We start from the raw sequence: 20178 nt of genomic DNA, 5'->3' as shown, positions 1-20178 counted from the left end.
TCCCCTTTTAGATATGATCTCAAACTATAACTCCTTATGTTCCAAGTGGCAATATTCCTTATTTGTAGTGAAAAAGAGTAAAAGAAAAAAAAACTTGAAAGCGTTCTTCTTTAATGTTCTTTGTTCCAATATTGATTTAACTTACAATAATTTTTTCATCGTACGATTACAGTGCATATTAGTGTACATGTTGGAAAAAAAAAAAAAATTATGCCTTGCCATTATTTATAGAAAATAAAGTCTCAGTTGGCGAAATAAAAAAAAAAAAGAAAATGTTTTAATATGAATATTAATGCAAACACTGGCAAAACCATTTTTTTTGACATAATTTTTAACAGAAGTTACACACTTTATAATTTGTATTCATTATATTAAAAGTTACTAATTAGATATCCATTTGATTAGTATTATAAAAAATGTGACGTCCATACATACTTATTTCTTTTCTATTTGTCGAGGAAAATCAACAAGAATAATGGATCAAATGTATTTATTTTGGATGTTTTGTTTTTAAATGGATGAGGAATAATATATGTAAATTTTGTTTAAAGGAAAATAATTTTGGATTGTTTTTTTTTTTTTTTTTTTTTTTTTTTTTTTTTTTGAACACCTAAAAAAGTGACCTTGCAATGATTTTGCGTGATCCGTTTGCAATGCATACGGTGGCTTTGTCAGCTGTGAAAGCCTTACAACATTGCATCAACTGTGAAATGTTACCCAGGGTAAGTAAAATAACATTTAATTGGAACAACGTGCCCCCAGCATGACTCTTTACAATTTGCTCCTTTTTTTTTAATTTTTTTTTTTTTTTTACCTTGACATTTTTACTAATTTCAGCATGTGTTCATGAAAATAGTTTAACGGTTTTTCTTTTTGTTCAAAAAATGAAATGATGAGATTTTGGAGAACCAGTTTCATTAAAAAAACAAAACTAATGCACAAAACAGTTTGAAACGTGTCCAGGACATTTAGCTCTAAAAAGTCAGCAATATGTCCCCAACCCCATTCCCATTCGAAAACTTTGGAGACACCTGCTCTCGGCAATTCTGGAGATAGCTTGTTTCTTAACTGAGGTATGTCTCTGCTCTTGTGCAGTTCTAGTAGGTCGATACTCCCAGACTTTCTTTATTTCCTTGAGGTTAACTTATTGCTAGTCGTGTGAGGTGTCCCTACTGGGAAATGCTGATGCCACTGCCCCTGCATAAGTGCTATTTCTCTAGAATGTTGGCTTTTCAAATCTCACTTTCTGACCTTTGTGTTACATCATTTCGCCGTGTGAGTAGAGAGATAAATAACTTCAATGGAGCAAATTATCTCCCCTTGTTTTCTTAATGTATTGTGCACAGAGTACTTAAGTCTTATGTATTGTTCAGAGTACTAAAAAAGATGGAACACGTTTGTAAAATATCAAACAGGTTATGTGATCACATCATTATGTACCAAGAAAACAATAGTTTTCATAAAGAATTTTGTGATGTGGGATAATGACAATGAATAAACTGATTCTATTTAATCAAGTACATAATCGTGTTTCTACCGTCTAGCTGAATCCACTGTGAAAAATTTCCCCCACTCTATATCTGTGCCTAAGTCAAAACGTAGATTCCATGAACAAAGCTTCTTTCTTAGAACTGCACGCCTGTGGAACTCTGTTCCGTCTGCCTGCTTCCCACCAGACTACAACCTGGATGTCTTCAAGTCCAACGTTAACAAATTCCTAATGAACCGCCCCCTTAAGTAAACACTTCATTAAATCTCCACACTAACGTACTGTACTTGCAATAACCCTTATCCCTGCGTGGCTTCTGGGCCTTGATAAGTGGTGACCACCATGTAAAAAAAAAACAAAAAAACATCCTTTTGGTCATTGTTTATTTTAGGATGCTTGAAATCCATCATGTCTTCTTTTTCATCGTGTTACAAATTATAAGTTAATATTTGAAGAACGCTTCATGTAACGCATTACACAGAAATGTATTCGACAAATGTTATTTTTCTCTTATCAGGACAATACACATCTGCTGCTCCTTGTTCGACTAATGGCTCTTGGTTTGAATGCCTGGGACATGATAGACGGTCAAGTCTTTAAGGAGCCAAAATTAGTAAGACACATTGTTTTGATTTTCTCCTTTTCTTATTTGTTTTTATTTTAAAGCGTCAAATATATGCTGATATATATATTTTTATTTTTTGTCTACGACCGTTATTTTTAAAAGGGAGAAAGAATTGAAGGACATTGTCACATGTTAACAAATATGAAATCACGCAGACTTGTTTGTTGCCATTCTTTCAAGAAAACAAGTTGGATTTTAGTGATCGACTTGGGGTTTTCCCTTGGTACCAAAACTAACAGTGTAGAGCACTTTTTCCCTATTGGTTGAGATATGGCTGGTTTTGGTCCTGTGTCATTCGTGGAGGTTCACCCTCCCAGGTTTTGCCTCCCATCTCTCTGATGAAGTGAGTTTATTGCTTGCTGCCTGAGGCACCCTGACCAAGGAATGCTGACGGAGCTGTCCATATAATTTTGAATAAGCCAGGGTGCTCTTCTTTTAGGGGCACTGGTTTGACTTTCTAACCTTGTGTCACATCTTTCTGTGCAGTGAGAAGGAAATAAGTATCAGCTCAGCCAGGAGTTTCCCCCCAAAGCCAATAGTTTAGGTCGGGGGTCTTCAAACTATGCTCCACAGGCCAGGTCCAGCCTGCCAAAGTCTTTAATCTGGCGCGCAAAATTCTTATGGAAAATGTAAAAATATTCAGGAAAAATTAAAGAAATGAAAACGTGTGAAAATAGTTTGACTGTTTTTCTTTTTGTTCAGAAAATGGTTAAGAAGATGGAATTTTGGAGAACTAGTTCCATTAAAAAAAAAAAAAAGAAAGAAAGAAGCAAAACTAATGCGCAAAACAGTTTGAAACACGTCCAGGTCATTTTGCTATAAAAAGTCAGCAATATGACCCCCACCCCCACTCCTGTTCGAACACTTTGGAGACACTTGGTCTCCGCAATTCTAAAAATGGCTTGTTTCTCGTTAACTGAGGTATGTCTCTGCTCCTGTGCAGTTCTAGAAGGTCCATCCTCCCAGACTTTGCTTTCTTTCCTTGAGAAGAGGTTAACTTATTGTTAGTCGTGTGAGGTGTCCCTACTGGGGAAATGCTGATGTCACCGCCCCTGCGTAAGCGCTATTTCTCTAGAATGTTGGCTTTTTAAATCCCACTTTCTGACCTTTGTGTTGCATCATTTCGCCGTGTGAGTAGGGAAATAAATAACTTCAATGAAACAAATAATCTCCTCTTGTTTTCTTAATGTATTGTACTAAAGTCTTGTTATACGTATTAAAATGTATCACACTAAAGAAACTATCACCAAATTTAACGTTTGTAAAATATCACATGGGTTATGCGATCACATCATTATGCCACAAAAACAATAGTTTTTATAAAGAATTTCTTGATGTATGACTATGACAGTGGAGAAATTGATTCTATTTAATGTTTTTTTTTTTTATTACTGTATTACTTATTCTGGTACTTATTATGAAAATAGACCGTGCTGAAATAATATTATTTCAAAACACATTTTTAACATGGAAAGGCGTCTTTAAGTATTCTGTACTTTCACCTGACAAATTAAGGAACAGAAAATACTCTCAAAATTAAATTTAACTTGAAAATCCTATCTAAAAAAAAAAAAAGCAGCACTGTCCGTATTCTGTATAAGTATCCTTGTTCCTATTTACTTGCCTCTGGATGGGGCAGAGTTAGACACAAGGTCAGTTTTTAATGTGAGGAAAATCCAGCTGGCCAAAAAGACGAACTCTGGATTGGAACAAAAATAAAAATTTGCTCAGTATATATATCGAGGACAAAAAAATGATTAAATGTAGTATCAAGGCAGATAGTACACTTTTTGCCAAAAGGCCGACTGTTTTATTTGTTTTTCTATGGTAATGTTTTTATTTTTGTTTTACTATTTTTAAAATGAATAAATAGAATTGAAGATATGCTGTATATTGCTGTATTGTTTCTCTATTGTTTATACAAGTCATGTTGGCCCTGTCGGTGGGGCATTAGAATACGCCAACTGCCCCCCTGCAGAGGGTAAAAGTCCCTCAATGGGGGGTCTTGGATATGACCTTAAACTATATCCAGTGGTGAGGGCCCCAGCTTGTGGGCTTTGGGGAGTGTGGAGCCACCCTTTAATTACCATTGCTCCCAGGTCCACTCTGACCCGGAGTGGTAGTACCTGTTAGGGTCCCAACTATGGGTTCAATAGAAACTGACGTGAAAACAACAAATATATTCTATTAAAAAAATTTTTCTTCAGAATCTTTGGATTCGGCATTAAATAACCCGAAAAGGATTGGTATGCCGTAAAACAAAAACAACCAACCAACCAACAAGTCATGTTGATGTGTGATAATGTTAATGAAAGTGAATAAACTGATTTCGTTGCATGTGCTTTTGTATTGTTTTTTTTTTTTATATATTAGTGTATTGCTCTTATTTTGCTTTCTTTTTAAAGTGAATTAAAGTTAAAATTACAAAAAATATTCAACTAGCTACAACCACTATCAACAATCTCCCCCCAATCTCTATCTCTCCCTAAATCTAAATGCAGATTCCATGAACAAAGTTTCTTTCCTAAAACTCTCCGACTGTGGAACTGTTTCATTGGCTTCTTTTCTAGCTGACTACAACATGGTCATCTTCAAACCCAATGTAAAGAAGTTCCTGTTGAGCCATCCTCTTAAATAATCAAGTTATACCTAATTTCCGCCACTAATAATTACTATGCTGTTGTCCCACCGACCACCATATACTCATTAACCTGTATCCTCGAGTAACCTTCTGGTCTGGATAAATGGCGACTCCCTTGTGAAAAAAAAAAAAAAATCAATCTCGAACATGTGTTTCGTATTTCTGTATTACTTGTTCCTCTATTTTTGTTTAGAGTAACGATATTTTTGGATCAGTTTGTACATTTGAAGAAAATTAAAGAACAGATTTGTTGTAACAGGAAACAATCCCCACTTAACAATATATATATATATATATATATATATATATATATATATATAATGTAAAAGTGACCTTGTCTGTGTGTGTGCAGAACGGTCTCTATTTTCTCAATTTTTGGTCTACAGACTTAATATTAAAACCTGTGGAATGAATTCGATTTGATTTTTAGCCAGTAAAAATAGCTGCTAAGGGGTCAAAATTTGAACTTGGCAGGCATAAGTTGACTAAGTGTGTATCTTCTACACATGCACAAATATACATTTATACATTCAATTATGTTAACTTTTTAAGTTTTGATATGCATTTGAACTGGTGACGAATAATGCTTCGGTTTCAATTCTAGCTGATGACAACCAAATCATATCTAAATTTTTATTTATTTTTTTTTTAAACTTTTGAAATCATTACTATATATTGCATACAATATACTACTATATATTGCATACAATATACTACTATATATTGCATACAATATAATAATAGAGAATTGGCTCTAATACAAAAATTGCATGAATTAAAATATTTAAGCATATTATATGACTGGGCAGCATTGAGTGGTCTGTTGGTACATTAATAAAATATAGATGAGTTTTTGCTTTTTTTGTGTGTGTGTGTGTGTGTGTATATATATATATATATATATATATATATATATATATATATAATTTTTTTTTTAAATTTTTTTTTAAATTTTTTTTTTTATTACATTTTCACCCCAAACAAGGCAAATTGCCACTTGGGTGTAGGGGGCTACTATCAGGGGCAACAACTACTGGGGTACTATGTAGGGATTTGGGCAGCAAGGTGTCGGTTCACGTTACACTTGAACTTCTGCACGTCAGTACTGTTGGGGAAGCAGGGACCTGGAATGGAATTCCAGAGTCTAGTGGTTCTGGGGAAGAAACTATTGGAGTAAAAAGATCTTTTACATCTAGGGATCTCTACAGTGTGGAGGTGGGATTTAGCAGCCTGTCGGGTTTGTCGAGGGTGCTCACGTCGTGGGGGCACAAGTGATTGCAGTTCGTCAGAGCATTCACCACTAAAATACTTGTAGAAAAGGCAGAGGGATGCAACATTTCGTCGATGGGACAGAGGCTGAAGCTTAGATGCCAGTTCAGGGCCTATCAGGTTTGCGACTCTCTTTTGAACCTTGTCAAGGAGCGAGAGACTAGTAGCAGATGCACCAGCCCAGATGTGGCAGCAATACTCCATACATGGGCGAATGGTGGCCTTATAGAGGTACAGGATACTTTCGGGTGTTAGTAGTTTTCTAGCACGGTAGAGAGAGCCCACCTTTCTTGCAGCGGCCCTGGCAATGCCTTCAATGTAATTGTTCCAACTCATGTTTCCTGTAAACGTTAGGCCAAGGAGTTTGAAAGATGGACTCTCAGATAAAGAGTCGTTGGCCATTGCTATGGGTGGTAGAGAGGGTTTCTTGTAATTATATATATATATATATATATATATATATATATATATATAATATATTATATTATATTATTATTATTATTGGTCCCCCGACAAAAGGAGGGTGGACCTGTAAATTCGCTCTTGTCCGTTCGTTTGTCCACACTTTTCTCAATAACTATGCCTTGGAATTTTTTGAAATTTTGCACAAACATTAAAAATGATAAAGGTAAAATAGTAACGGAACGGATTTTCCGGGAAAACTCCGGTTGCTCCCCTAAGGGTGCCTTTTGGATTGAAATGGCTAAAATTGACAGTTTCCTGCTTATTAAAGAAAATTGATGCCTTGGATTTTTATAAAAGTTTCTGAAAAGTTGTAACTGATTTCTATATACTTTTGTTTGTCTATACTTCGTGATAATTCTTGGGTGTGCCCCAGGGGCTCTTTTAGGGCTAATAAAAACTATTTTACCATATTTGTCCCAAATTTTCTGTGTATGTCTATTTAGTAGTTTTGCATAGTGCTGGACTCAAATTTAAATATGTTAAGGCCTTGAGGACTTTTGGGGCTAAATGAGTGAGGGGCAAATGATGGACTTGGTCATTTCTTTTTTTGCACGGTGCAGAACTCAAATTTACATATGTTAAGGCCTAAAACTGCACCATTTGTTCATTTTCACCAGGGTTTGACGCCCCCAGGGGACTTTTGGGGCTAAATGGGGGGGGGGGCAAATGCTGAACTTAGTCACTTTTTTTATGCCTTGTTCACTGTGCACTCACGGGCCACAATGCATGCTTCACTTGTTTCATATATATGCACATATATTATAGGCTGATATTGTGTATAGATTTCCAGTTTTACTTCAACTGTGCTCAATATGTAAGTAGCTTAATAGTATGAAACCATACCTATGATAAATAAGCTACACTGTAGCATCCATTTTTCATCCCTGCAGGGGCTCATTAGGCTAAGTGTTTGTATTTTTTGCCAGTGATTTTTTTTATATATCTGTGTTTAGTCTAACTTCTAGCTAACCAATCAGATTCGTTGTTATTCCTCCCCCTCTCTTCCTCATGGATTGATGTTTTCATTGGCCAATGATTAGGCTTCTCTCAAACAAAGGATTTTCTAACCTTTGCCTGACATCTTTTTTTTGTGTTGGTAGAGCACCACGTTTGAAAGTGTGTCAGATATATATATACACACACTCACTAGAATGAGTAAACATTATGTGAACAAAATAGTGATGCACAATGTGTCTACTTATAAAGATTAAAAGATGAAATGCTATTAAACCTTATGTCTAGAATCCTTTAATTTTGATCAAAACCCATTTCATTATTTTGATTCTAGAAAACGTTTAAAATTTAAGGCTTATGTTTAAGAAGAAACTAAAATTCAGTGAATTTTGCTAAATTGGTTTCTAATAACTATGGATCAAATTCAATGCAAATCTGAAATATTTGAATTTTCAAATGGAGGTTGTACACATATTATACCCCCTAGAGAGACTTTAAAATACCCCAAAGACTGAAAATTTGGAAATCTAATACTTCTGAATTTTTCAAAATTTGTATCTGAAATTTCTTGAATGCCTTTGCAATAAATCTAAATTAAACTAAATAAAACTTATATTATTCACTCTTAAATCATTAAGTAAAAAAATTCAGTTCACAAAGTTAAGATGCCGGAAGTGGACTCAGTTTAGCTAAAATATGGAACAGAAGTTACAAAACCGTATGGAAATAATTTATTTCAAAACATTATTTTAATTTTAACACTTCTTGTGTCATCATGAAATACTAAAAAATAATAAACTTTGATTTCGTAATTCAATTGAAAGTAGCTACCTTGTTTTATGATGCATTATTATTGACAAAATTGTGATAAAATTTTAAATTATTTCAATATGAATATATTTAAACTATTAAAAAAATATTTATAGAAATGTAAACTATGAAAGTTTAAATTACTTTTTTGAAATAAAATATTTTCATCTGAATATATTTTAAATATTAAAAACATTAATAGAAATGTAATAAAGGTTTATTTTTTTATTATTATTTCAGCATAAAACAAGAAGTGTTTTTATATGGTTTCGTATTTCATTTCATGCTTAGTGACTTCCGTTCCATATTTAGGTAAACAGTCCATTTCCAGTGTCTTAACTTTGTGTACTAAATTTTTTAATTTATCCCTTAAATCTAGCAGCTCTGTTTCAAATTTTATTAGTATTAATTAGTTTAAAAGTGAATTCTATATATGATTTTTTCAAGTTTGACCACCCTTCGGAGATTTTTCATAGTTTTGTTCCTGTGTTTAAACAGCAGAATAAATGTAAAAAAAAAAAAAAAACCCAAAGACAAATGCAAACTCTGAAAAGTGCCTGTGCTTAACTTTCTTTACAGTGGAATTGAGCGTACACAGCATGCAATCCACTTTTTGATTGAGGTACAGAGGGTCCATTAGAACATTGAATTAGGCGATTGGCCCCTACCAGACTCTCGGGTTTTTAGTCAAAGTGTACTTTCTAGAAAATAGGTTGCCTTCGTACAGCCCAGAAGGCCTATCTGCTATGTTCCTATTTACAATGTCTCCCCACGGGACAGAGTTAGACACCAGCGTCGTTTTTTAATGTGGAGAAAAGGAACAAAAATAAAAATTGTCTCAGTCGTGAAGGATTTCTCCTCCACTGACAGAGAACAAGAAATTGAAGTACAGCATCTGAAGAACAGATGGTATTTATTTGCTCCCCCACCGAGCAAATTAGGCACAAGGCCAATTTTTAATGTGAGGAGTGAAGGGAGGGGGAAGGGAAAAGGGGACCAGCTCCCGAGAAGTGGGAAATGGGAGCTGGTTAAAGGTCATGCATGTGGGGTTGCCCCCACATCTGGTCTTTGCTAGTCATAGCTAGTCATAGCTTGCAGCATCTGAAGAACAAATACTACACTTTGATCTTGTCCCCGAAGGCCAAGAACGTTTCCGTAATCATTATAGCTCTGAACTGATGACAGTAGCAGTCCTGAGAACTCAGCTTTTTTGTCAGTTTTCCTTCTCTTATATGAACTGCCTTTACCATGGCCAAGGAGCCCCAACTACCTCATGGATCCTTTACAGGGAAATATATAAACAGTCATACCTAACATGTGTATATGTTGATTTATGTGTACCAGATTCACTTCTAAACTAATTAACTGATCATTATAGATTATAGAACTAGGCATGAGGGGTCTTAATGTAGACTATACTTAGTTAATTTATTTATTTATTTTTTTAAAGTAGTGTATTACTTTCATGAAATTTTAACAATAAATAAAAAAAATTATGTGTACGTACATATTTTGAACAAGAAACTTGTCACATTTTAGAAGTTTGTTTTTCTTTTTAACTTTTAAGTATTATCTCAAATGTCAATTGCTTTTGTTTTAATCAACTAGGGTCCTGAATTATTCAGCAAATTCCTGCCGTACGTTGTGAACATGCTGGTGGATGATCAGCTTAGGAGTGTTTGCTCTCGTTTCCCCGATGCGGCTGTCCCGACCATCAGTCCTCCGCCTGACCTCTTCCTTACGGTTCTCAAACTGACCAACATTGGAAGTGTCATTGTCATGTATTACACATTGCATGTTAGTCGGCAGAAGGATAAACTGGCCACGATGACCATCCTGCCGACGCTTGTTCACTGCGAAAATGAAAGAGCCTTTGATGAAACCTTTCTACATACCCTCGTCTCTTATCTTATTATAATGGCGGAAGATTTTGGGCAGGAAGATTTTTGTATCGCTGTCTTTGATGAATTCTTTCTGGTAAGTCAAGGATCGCCGTTTCTTTTTGCTTTTCATTGGAATGATTTGTTCACTAAAGAAATTTGGTACTTGTCCAGAATTTCCCCTATGTTAAAAAACAAAAATTAAGAACATTCTAAATTTGAAATTTTTAGAAAACTGAATAATAGTGTATAATTTTTTATTAAAAAGATAGGATACAAGTTAGAAAAGCATTTCATCCAAGGCATGAAAATTATTAAACAAAATGTTTTTACTATAGGCTTTAAAAATAAAGGTACAAGATTCAATTTGAAATTTATTTATCTTCAAAGTGTACTTTTATAAATTTTACAAAGTAAGGTATGCAAATTTACCTTACTTTGTAAAATGTATAAAAGTGCACTTTGAAGATAAATAAATTTCAAATTGAATCTTATACCTTTATTTTTAAAACCTATAGTAAAAACATTTTGTTTAACAATTTTCATGCCTTGGATGAAATTCTTTTCTAACTTGTATCCTATCTTTTTAAGATTATATTTTATTTAATTTATTAATTTGGATTTAAAAAAAGATTAATGTGATTTTGTATGTATTTATAAAAACTCTCCTACTCTCTATTTCAGATTGTATTTCTCCTCACACCACAACTCATTTTTGCAACCCCCTCTTTGTATTATTACAGGTCTGAATATACTCTCTGTTTCAGTTTGTAATTCTCCTTACTCCACAACTCTTTTTTGCAACTCTCTCTTTTTCATACATGTCTGAATAAGAAAATCTGAATTTTTTTTAACAAAAACTTTAAAATAACATTTTTAGATTAATTTTTTTAAAACTTCTTTCAGAATAGAAAATCTTTAAAATTTAATAAGGAACATATTTCATATAGGTTTCATCAAAAATATTCAGTACTTAACGAAAAAAATAGAGATGAAAATTTCAAAAGGAGTGTATAACTGGTTACGCTCAATAGTAGTCCTCGCTAGCGAAAGACTTTGTTATTGTTATTCTATTATTATTATTTAAAACATTTTGTGTCCTGCGCTTTTGCACGAGGACTAATTAAATGAAAAATAATTAAAAAGAATTTTTTTTTATTTTAATTTTTTTTAATTATTGGTTTTTCTTATGTTTTTTTTTTATTGTTTTTCTTATTTTTTGTTATTGTTTTTTCTGTTTGATTTTAGTGTTTGTTTTTATTATTGTTTTTGTTTTTTAATTGTTTTTTTTAATTATTGATTTCTTTTTTAATTATTTTATTCATTTATTTTTTATCTGAGACTTCTAGTGCCATCCATCCTTGTTGAAGAAAACTTTTAAAAATGTTTTATTTTTTCTACATATTTTTAGTATTATTAAGATTGGTGTGGGAAGATGGCCCCTAAAAGAGAAATACTGTATGTCTCATTTTGTTCACGATTAAAATTGATTTTCAAATTTAACCCCTGTGATCCTAATCAAGGGTCATAAAGACTCGAACAATGCCTTTAAATAGAAAAGAATATATTGTACAAGAAAAGGTTGTCATAACTTTCTGACTATTAAGTTAAACAGTCTGTAGTCTTGCATTGTGTTGTGATAATTCTCCACAATGAGAATAATAGGTTGGAGTGATGGGGGGGGGGGTATAATGATTAGAAGAGTCCATTATTAGTGACTGGGTAAGTCACCATAATATTAACGTTACGAAAATGTGCTTTCAAAAGATGTGACTCTTATTCAGTTTTTTGTGCCAATCACACGGCACACATCAGATCAGACTTGATAACAATAGTCAGCGAGATCATAACTAGAACTTTTTTTCTTCTTGGGGCTACCACCCCCGAACTTAACAACACAAACAAAATGAGGAAAACAAATTACAAAGTTTTCTTTTATGATTAAGATGGATGCCACTGAAAGTTTCAGAAAAGTTGGAGTAAAAAAACAAAAACAAAAAAAAAAAATTTCAAATTAAAAATGATTTTCATTTAAGAAAAAGATTATGCAGAATTTCATGGTTTGTTGTAAAATTTTCAAATTTAACTTTACGAAATAATGCTAAATAATTGGATTTGTTTCCATATTAAAAATCTTATTTTTTTTGTCTTCATTCAAAATGTTTTTAAGTTTTTTTTTTTTACAAAGTTACATTGGTTGTCTTTACTATGTCAACTTTATTTCTTTTGCAGTTGGGAATTAAGTCCAAACCTTGTGTCGTCCGTCACATTCTACGTTTATTATGGTACATTCATCACAGACTACCACCCACGAGACTCAAGTCACTCCTGCAGATGATTAGTCCAACCCCAGAGGTAAGAAATTCTGGTGCTTATCCAAACCTCCTCTCCCAATAAAAAACAAAGATCATTTTTTAGTTTTTCCAATGCCCTCCACCCCTCAAGAATTCCTTTTTCTAAATTATTTGGAGTTCTCTCCTTTGTCACTTCAGCCTGATGTTGTGAGATTATCACGTGTAGTTTAGCCATAAAATTTGATTTTCTTTATGAAAATAAAACTATTTGATCAATTTATGTGATTTTTGGTTTAAAATATTTTCTTTTTATCACTGGTGTGTACATCATACAGATTTTTTTTTTTTCTTTCATGGACTGGTGGTGGGTTCTGTACGAGCGTCAAAATTCTTGTGTAAAAGTATTGCATACAATACATGATCCATTATAATCACTACTATTATATAAAAGGAAGTTTGTCCGTGTATGAGGTCGTTTCCTATGGACTCCGAAATGTATCGATAGGTATCGATAATTGAAAAATCCGATGAAAGAAGGAACAGGCGATTTTTACCAAAGTTAACACTTTATACAGTCTAACAACACAAGGGCATTTGAGAAGTTTTATTTCCACACAAGCAGAAGAGTCTGACATATAAAATCAGCAGTAGGTTCTTTGAAATGAATGTTTCTGTTTAAAGTACAACTGGACCATGATACTTTTTCATTTTAAACTTGAATTCAAGCTATTATCACCATACAAGGAGAAAGGCCAGGCATATAAAATTTTTCGATATGACAGTGGCACATTCAAAATGAATGTTTGTTTAAAGCAGAATTGAGCCATGATTTTTGCATTTTAAACTTTAATTCAAGCTATTATATATATAAAAATAATTTTATAGAATCAACGGTAGATTCTCTACAGTGTAATGTAGACTACAATGTATTGTGGATTGTCATTGTGGGGGAGGCATGTTAAGCTTCCTCTCGGTACACCGTGATGGGTCCCCCAACTAGACCGGGCAATCACCAATTTCGATGACAATAAAAGTATTTGTTGATCATCATTCAATCGCGGGCAACGCTGGGTCTCCCTGCTTTTTTTTTTTTTTCCACTGTGATCACCACTTATCAAGGCCCGGAAGCCACTCAGGGATAAGGGTTATTGCAAGTACATTACGTTAGTGTGGAGATTTGATGAAGTTTTTACTTAAGGGGGCGGTTCATTAGGAATTTGTTAACATTGGACTTGAAGACATCCAAGTTGTAGTCCAGTGGGAAGCAGACGGAACAGAGTTGTTAATTAGATAAGACAAATGCAGTGATCCAATATTGTCTCTTATAGAAGTAAGATTCCTTCTTCTGTGTCATGTCGCAACATAAACTGTGCATACTTGGTACATCAGAGCTGCTGCATAACTTGGACAGTTTAAAAAAAAAAATGCGTAAACTTGAAAAAAAAAAGAATTGATGTGAAAGCTATTTTTTTTTTTTCTGAAAAAAAAAAAAAGAATTGATGTGAAAGCTATTTTTTTTTTTTCTGAAAAAAAAAAAAAGAATTGATGTGAAAGCTATTTTTTTTTTTTCCCTGAAAAAAAAAAAAAAGAATTGATGTGAAAGCTATTTTTTTTTTTTTCTGAAAAAAAAAAAAGAATTGATGTGAAAGCTATTTTTTTTTTTTTTCTGAAAAAAAAAAAAGAATTGATGTGAAAGCTATTTTTTTTTTTTCCCTGAAAAAAAAAAAAAAAGAATTGATGTGAAAGCTAATTTTTTTTTTTCCTCAAAAAAAAAAAAAAAAAATGCTTGCAAATTAGAGAAACGCAAAAATCTTTGGAGAAAGAAGATAATTGTTTTTCTCATGGTGTGAATAGGTAATTCTGATGACAAACGAGCCAGCTGACTTTGTGACTGGCACGGGTCATGTACGGTGAATGGATGATAATGACTAGGGCTAGGATAGCAGCATATTCTTTTCATTGTTTTGACTCTCGAGTGTGTATCTGTTAATATGTTATATGCTTTTATATAGAGTGATGTGGTTCTCAGTTGATTAACTGTGTCGGATATATACTCGAGAGTCAAAACAATGAAAAGAATATTCTGTTGTCATAGCCCTAGTGATGACTGACATAGATTCCATTTTGAGAAAAATGCATTGCTCATGTTATGGTGGGGCTTGGTAAGAGAAGAGAACATCCCTCTGATTTTGGTAATGGTAAGAGTATAAAATAAATGAACAAGAAGAGAGAAAAGCAGATCTTTGCTCCAGTTGAGGTAGCAATTAGAAAATTAAATGAAAAAGAAAGGGGGGGGGCAGGCCTCTGCCCCAGTCGAGGTGACAATCAGAGGTAGAAAATCCATTGACCATCCTTAAGTCATAAAGAGAAATCTCTACAGCTTGAAAAATGAAAATCTTGTCTGAAAACTTAAGATGACAATTGTTAATTAAATTTTATTAAAAGCAACTGGTGATTGCTCGTGAATTAGATATTCCAATGAAACTTCCTCCTTTGGAGGAAGCCAGTTTAACCCGCCTAGAGTGAGTGCTGCTTTGAGGACTCCATTCTGCTTTCTCACTGAATCCACATAGTTTAGAGACAGTAAATAAACTAAAATCACTTAGAACTTGAGAATCAAAACTTTAAGTAGAAAGTGCTTTTAGAAGTTGTTTATTTTTTTTCTACACAAACCTTTCAGTCAGAATAAGTATTTGGTGTTTTTTCATTATAACTAATCTATCTATATATATATAAAAGTAAAAATGTGTATGTGTTTGTGTGTTCACTTTTTGTGTATGTCCAAGAAAGGCTTTTTTCAGAGAAGCGGTCGGTCGCCTAACAACTTTTTAAAACTTTTTATATCACATGTAAATCATAATATCTCAGAGTTAACAACGGAGCTCGCCTGTCTATTTAATTTGCTCGACTTCGGGAAGATAAATATTCAACAGTTTTTGCTCACCGCATGTGGGTTAATAAAAGCGACACTAATTGTCTAGGCATTTTTCCGGTCTCGATCGCCGGAAATGTCCGAAAGCAATGAGCTTTACTCAATGTGGAAATATTATTTCCTTATATCAGAAGACAATTGCTATTCAATTTGGACAAGTGGAGCTGTTTCCCCCTACCCCCAACATCTTGGAAAAAAAAAAAAAAAAAAAAAAAGAAAGCGTTCCGCACTAAATGATACTCCGCAGTCAAAAGTTGACCTCATTAAGTCATTAAAACGTGCACCTGCTAATTTAAGTAATTAAATAAATTCAAACGTGTTTCCGTTAGCATCTCGCGGTGGCCCAATGGTTAACGTCGCACTCTTTTTTTTTCACACTTTAATTTCCAACTTTGCCTCAAGGGTTCGGGTTCGATCCTCATACTTAGCTACCAAAACATTTTTTTTTTTTTTTTATTTTAACTCCCCCACGGAGTTTTGATCTACCCAAAACCACACACACCTCCAAACACCCGGGCAACGCCGGGTACCTTGCTAGTATAATATAAATCCCACCTGTCTGTTTAAATGTATTTATGTATGTTTGCCTAAAACTTTTGACAAAGGTGACGGATTTTCACGAGATCAGTATCGTTTTGAAGCTCAACCCTTTGGACGACAAATATTGAAAAATTGGCTAAAAACATTAATTCATTCACCCTCAACTGGGCGCTTTTCTACAAAGAGGGATCACTTTTTTCGCTGATATTTTTTAAAGTAATCCCCTCTTTTCCATTGACTAGCCTTTGCCACTTCCGGTTTGGCGATGGACGCAACGGCAAAGATGTCACTGTTTTTTTACGTTCTTTTTTCTCCTTCGTGGTACGGGTTCGAGCCTGCCTGCCTACTACCACTTTTTTTTTTTTTTTTTGCTCAACACACACCTCCAAACGCCTGGACAATGTCGAGCACCCACGCTAGTTTCTAATGAAAAAAAAAACTTATGAAAAGAATCAGAGGGCTTTTTCATTATTAGAGTAAAATGAAAAAATTGAATTTCAAGTAAAACCAATGATATCTACTTAATTGTTGTGTCATAGTAATGAACATATCCCAAAATTACGAAAAACGATAAGGGGAAAAATTATTAATGCAAACAGTTTTTGAAAACAGCGAAAATTGAATTTTGCTAAAAGAAACTGGAGCGTTTGACTCGTAACAAGGGAGATAAGTATCTAAACTTAGAAAAATTTGGCAAAACTCAATTTTCACTAATTTTCTTCTAAAACAGTTTTCATTAATAATTAATTTTCTACCGTTTTTTTTTTTTCGTAATTTTTGGATATGTCCTTACTACGACATGACAATTAAGTAAATACCATTGGTTTTACTTAAGATTAAATATTTCGAGTTTTGAATTTCACTATTATAGCAATAAGTGCCGATTTATACAAAAAGAACCTGATGACTGACGCCGAACGATTACGCTCTTGATCTTAGATGATGTGGGGAGAGTGGTAATCTGACGGATGTGAACCCTTCGACATCTGTGATCTTCACTAGAGTGGTAATCATTTTTGCGGGCAGGTATCAAGTGATCGAATGGAACCCAGGAACATTTGTGAAAATCCATTGATTTACAAATATCTTACTCGCCGAGATATCGCAGAAGTGCACTAGCCAATTGACCAACATTAAAGAATCTTTTTTAATTGATGTTTAATGCTAACAAAAGGAGATAACTCATATATTTTTTGTGCTTCTTCATTATTGGAGTGAAATTTGGAAATCGAATTATATGAATTTCAAGTGAAACCAATGGTATCTTCTTAAATTTCATGTCACAGTAATAAATATGTCCCCTAAATTACGAAAAATGTTAAGGTAGAAAATTAATTATTAATGAAAATAGTTTTCGAAGACAATTGGCAAAAACTGAGTTTTGCAAAAAAAAAAAATTCTAATTATAACAAAAGAGGTGAATCTTTTCTGAAAACTGAAAATGTTTGGCTAAAAATTTAGCAAAACTTAATTTTTGATAAATTGTCTTCGAAAACTGATTTTATCAAAAATTAATTTTCTACCTCATCATTTTTTTCATAATTTTTGGATATTTTAATTACTGCGCCATGACAATTCAGTCGATGCCATTGGTTTCACTTAAAGTTCAATATTTTAATTTTCGAATTTCGCTACACTTGGCCTTTTGGCCAAGATCAAAGTGTAGTATCTGTTCTTCAGATGCGGCACTTCCATTTCTCGTCCTCTTTCAGTAGAGGAGAAATCCTTCCTGACTGAGAATTTTTATTTTTGTACCTTTTCTCCACGTTAAAAAACGACCCTGGTGTCTAACTCTGTCCAGTGGGGAGGCATTGTAAATAGGTACAATAACAAAGAAGAACCATTTTTTTTTTCTTTTTTTTTTTTTTAACTTTTAAAATTTGACAAAGTAATTGTCAGTCAATGAGCAGCATATTTTGCATTTGGGTGTTTTTGAAAGAAGATGGGATGATGTTGCTATTACTTTCCTGAACTGCATTTAAAGGTCAGTCATTTTGAATGTGGCATATGACAAAAAAAATGATTCACATATGAAACATCCACACCCAAACAATCAAAGATAAAATTGCACAAAATAAACATTTTAAAAAAATCAATAAAATTAATGAATAAAGACTAGTTAACAAAGATAAATAATTAACCCCTTCACTTCTTAGGAAAGCAAAAATCAAATACAAATAAGCAACTGCTTATATCGTGTAAAAAAAAAAAACTAATATACATGCAGCAGATCTTGTATATGTATATAGATAGCAAGAGTTACGAGGCTGTCAAAGATAAACCCAAGGTCAACTTTTGCACTCCTTAAATTACTGAAAGTTGCAGATATCCTAAAACAAAAATTAAATGATAGCAAAACTGTTGGCAAAGATAGCTTACGAGCTGAGATTTTTAAGTGCTGACTTCATCGAATGGAAAACAAGCTTTTTTGGAGAGGAAAATTTATGCAGATTTTAAAAATAAAATCATGACGTACAATTTCTTTTTTATCTTAAGTCTTATTTTAACAATTTTTCTTTTACTTGTTTCAATGTTCATGCTGGAGCAATTGAACTGGCTCTATCCAGAGAATTTTTCTTGTCTTGAATGATTGCTGATGAAGTGCGACAATTCACGGCAGTATGGCGAACTCCATAGAGACGACGGCTCAGGATTAGCTCGCTATCATGTTTCACTGTTCTGAGACAAGTTTTCTGCATCGGATTTTTCAACACTTAGGAAGGGCTGGTTCAATGACTTAACAATCTTTTCGCTCAAAAATTATTCTAATTTGGTTAATTTTTTGTCGAGTTAAAAATAATAAACAAAAAATTTTATTTAAAAAATAAAACTTGCTTATGTGATCTTTTTTTTTTTTTTTTGTTTTATTTTCAGAATTCCGAAGTGACTCCTGCCATCTACAAACTGCTTGAAGAGAGAATTTCTGCCCATCAACCCAGCCCGTCCCAACCAGAACCTCTTGAAGCACCCCTTATTCCATTGCCGGCACTCCCCCATTAATATGATTCAAGTTGCCACTAGAAGAGACTGAATTGAAATCTGTTGGAGTTAAGAAAAAAAAAAGAAAACTTAAAAAAAAAAAAAACAAAAAAAAAAACAAAAAAAAACTAGGGTGAGTGGGCGAAAGATATTGTTAGGTGTGTCTGCTACATGGAATGGTGTGCGTGCGTGCGTCTGAAAGCAAGCTGACTGGACAAATTCATTTTTTCATTTTCATACATTTTTTTCTGATCAACTTTTTCACAAACGGACGAAACCGAAACATTTTAGGAAGAAAAAAAAAATGTGATATTTCTTTATCTAAAACAATAACATAACATCATTTTCTTTTGTTGTATGTTATTTTCATTTTCAGTATTAATATTAATGTTATTTATCTCTCTCCTATGCAGGGATGATGTGACACAAGAGTCAGAAAGTGGGATCTGAAAAACCAGCTTCCTAGGGCTACTTAGGAGATTAATGACTTCGCATTTAGAATTCAACTTAATAGAAAGTAGATCTTGGGTTTTCTTTTGGCTACCTCATAACTCTCACTTCCCTTATTTTATTCTTTAGTCCTTGCATTCCAGGAGAGGAGCAATGTTTCTGACAAAGGGGGAAGAATTGCTGTTTTCTGGGTCAGAATCTATTCCATCTAACACTTACCGATTGCAAGTTTTTGACCTTGAACCTTGAAATAGTTTTTTTTTTTTTTTTTTTTAGCTCCTTACATCAAGAGGCTTGGTGCCTTGTCTGGAGCAATTTCCATTAAAAAAAAAAAAAAATGCAGACAAATCTGTATGATGTACGCACCTGTCATTGAACAAAGATGTCATATTCCAAAAATCATATAAATTGATCAAGTAGTTTTATTTTTTCTTTAACTAAGAAAATCAGATTTTATGACTAGCGAGACAGGAGCCATCATGTTGTTTTAGAATGTATTACATTTCAAGGGCGACAACTCAATTAGACTACTGGGATTTTGTTTGTTTTCAAAAAAACTTTCCGTATATTAAAAATCATAAATTTTGATTTTTCGTAATAATAAAAAAAAAATTACTTGATCAATGCATGCGATTTTTGGAATATGACATGACAAAAACTTGCATCAGAAAGATTTTTAATCAAGTTTAATCTCTACTATAAGAGTTACTTTGTGTGTGTGTTCCTTTCTCATAGGTTCCGACACAGCTGAGTGTATAAAGCTAATTTATATGCCTGGCAGTGTTCTTAGTTGTTTTGTACAGAAATTCATCCACTTTCATTAGCTTTTCTCTCTTATAAATAAAAATAG

At 33.3% G+C, this 20178-nt stretch overlaps 1 protein-coding gene across 2 annotated transcripts in view; it reads left to right on the top strand.

Annotated features, from left to right (window-relative positions):
* The window catches only part of LOC145254781 (negative elongation factor B-like), a 34771-nt gene extending 15553 nt beyond the window's left edge, over positions 1-19218 (top strand). For both annotated transcript variants that reach the window (XM_080113558.1, XM_080113557.1), the window contains 5 exons: positions 620-722; positions 2007-2102; positions 9862-10230; positions 12366-12488; positions 18774-19218. In XM_080113558.1, coding sequence (XP_079969684.1) covers positions 620-722; positions 2007-2102; positions 9862-10230; positions 12366-12488; positions 18774-18899 — 817 coding nt within the window. In that variant the 3' untranslated portion in view covers positions 18900-19218. The remainder of the gene's footprint in view (positions 1-619; positions 723-2006; positions 2103-9861; positions 10231-12365; positions 12489-18773) is intronic.
* Positions 19219-20178: the final 960 nt, after the last annotated feature.

Source organism: Euprymna scolopes, chromosome 30, assembly GCF_053919585.1.
Source record: "Euprymna scolopes isolate OS-2025 chromosome 30, ASM5391958v1, whole genome shotgun sequence".
Taxonomy (NCBI): Eukaryota; Metazoa; Mollusca; class Cephalopoda; order Sepiida; family Sepiolidae; genus Euprymna; species Euprymna scolopes.
Note: the sequence above shows the minus strand (reverse complement) of the source record. Positions and strands in the feature narration are given on the sequence as shown.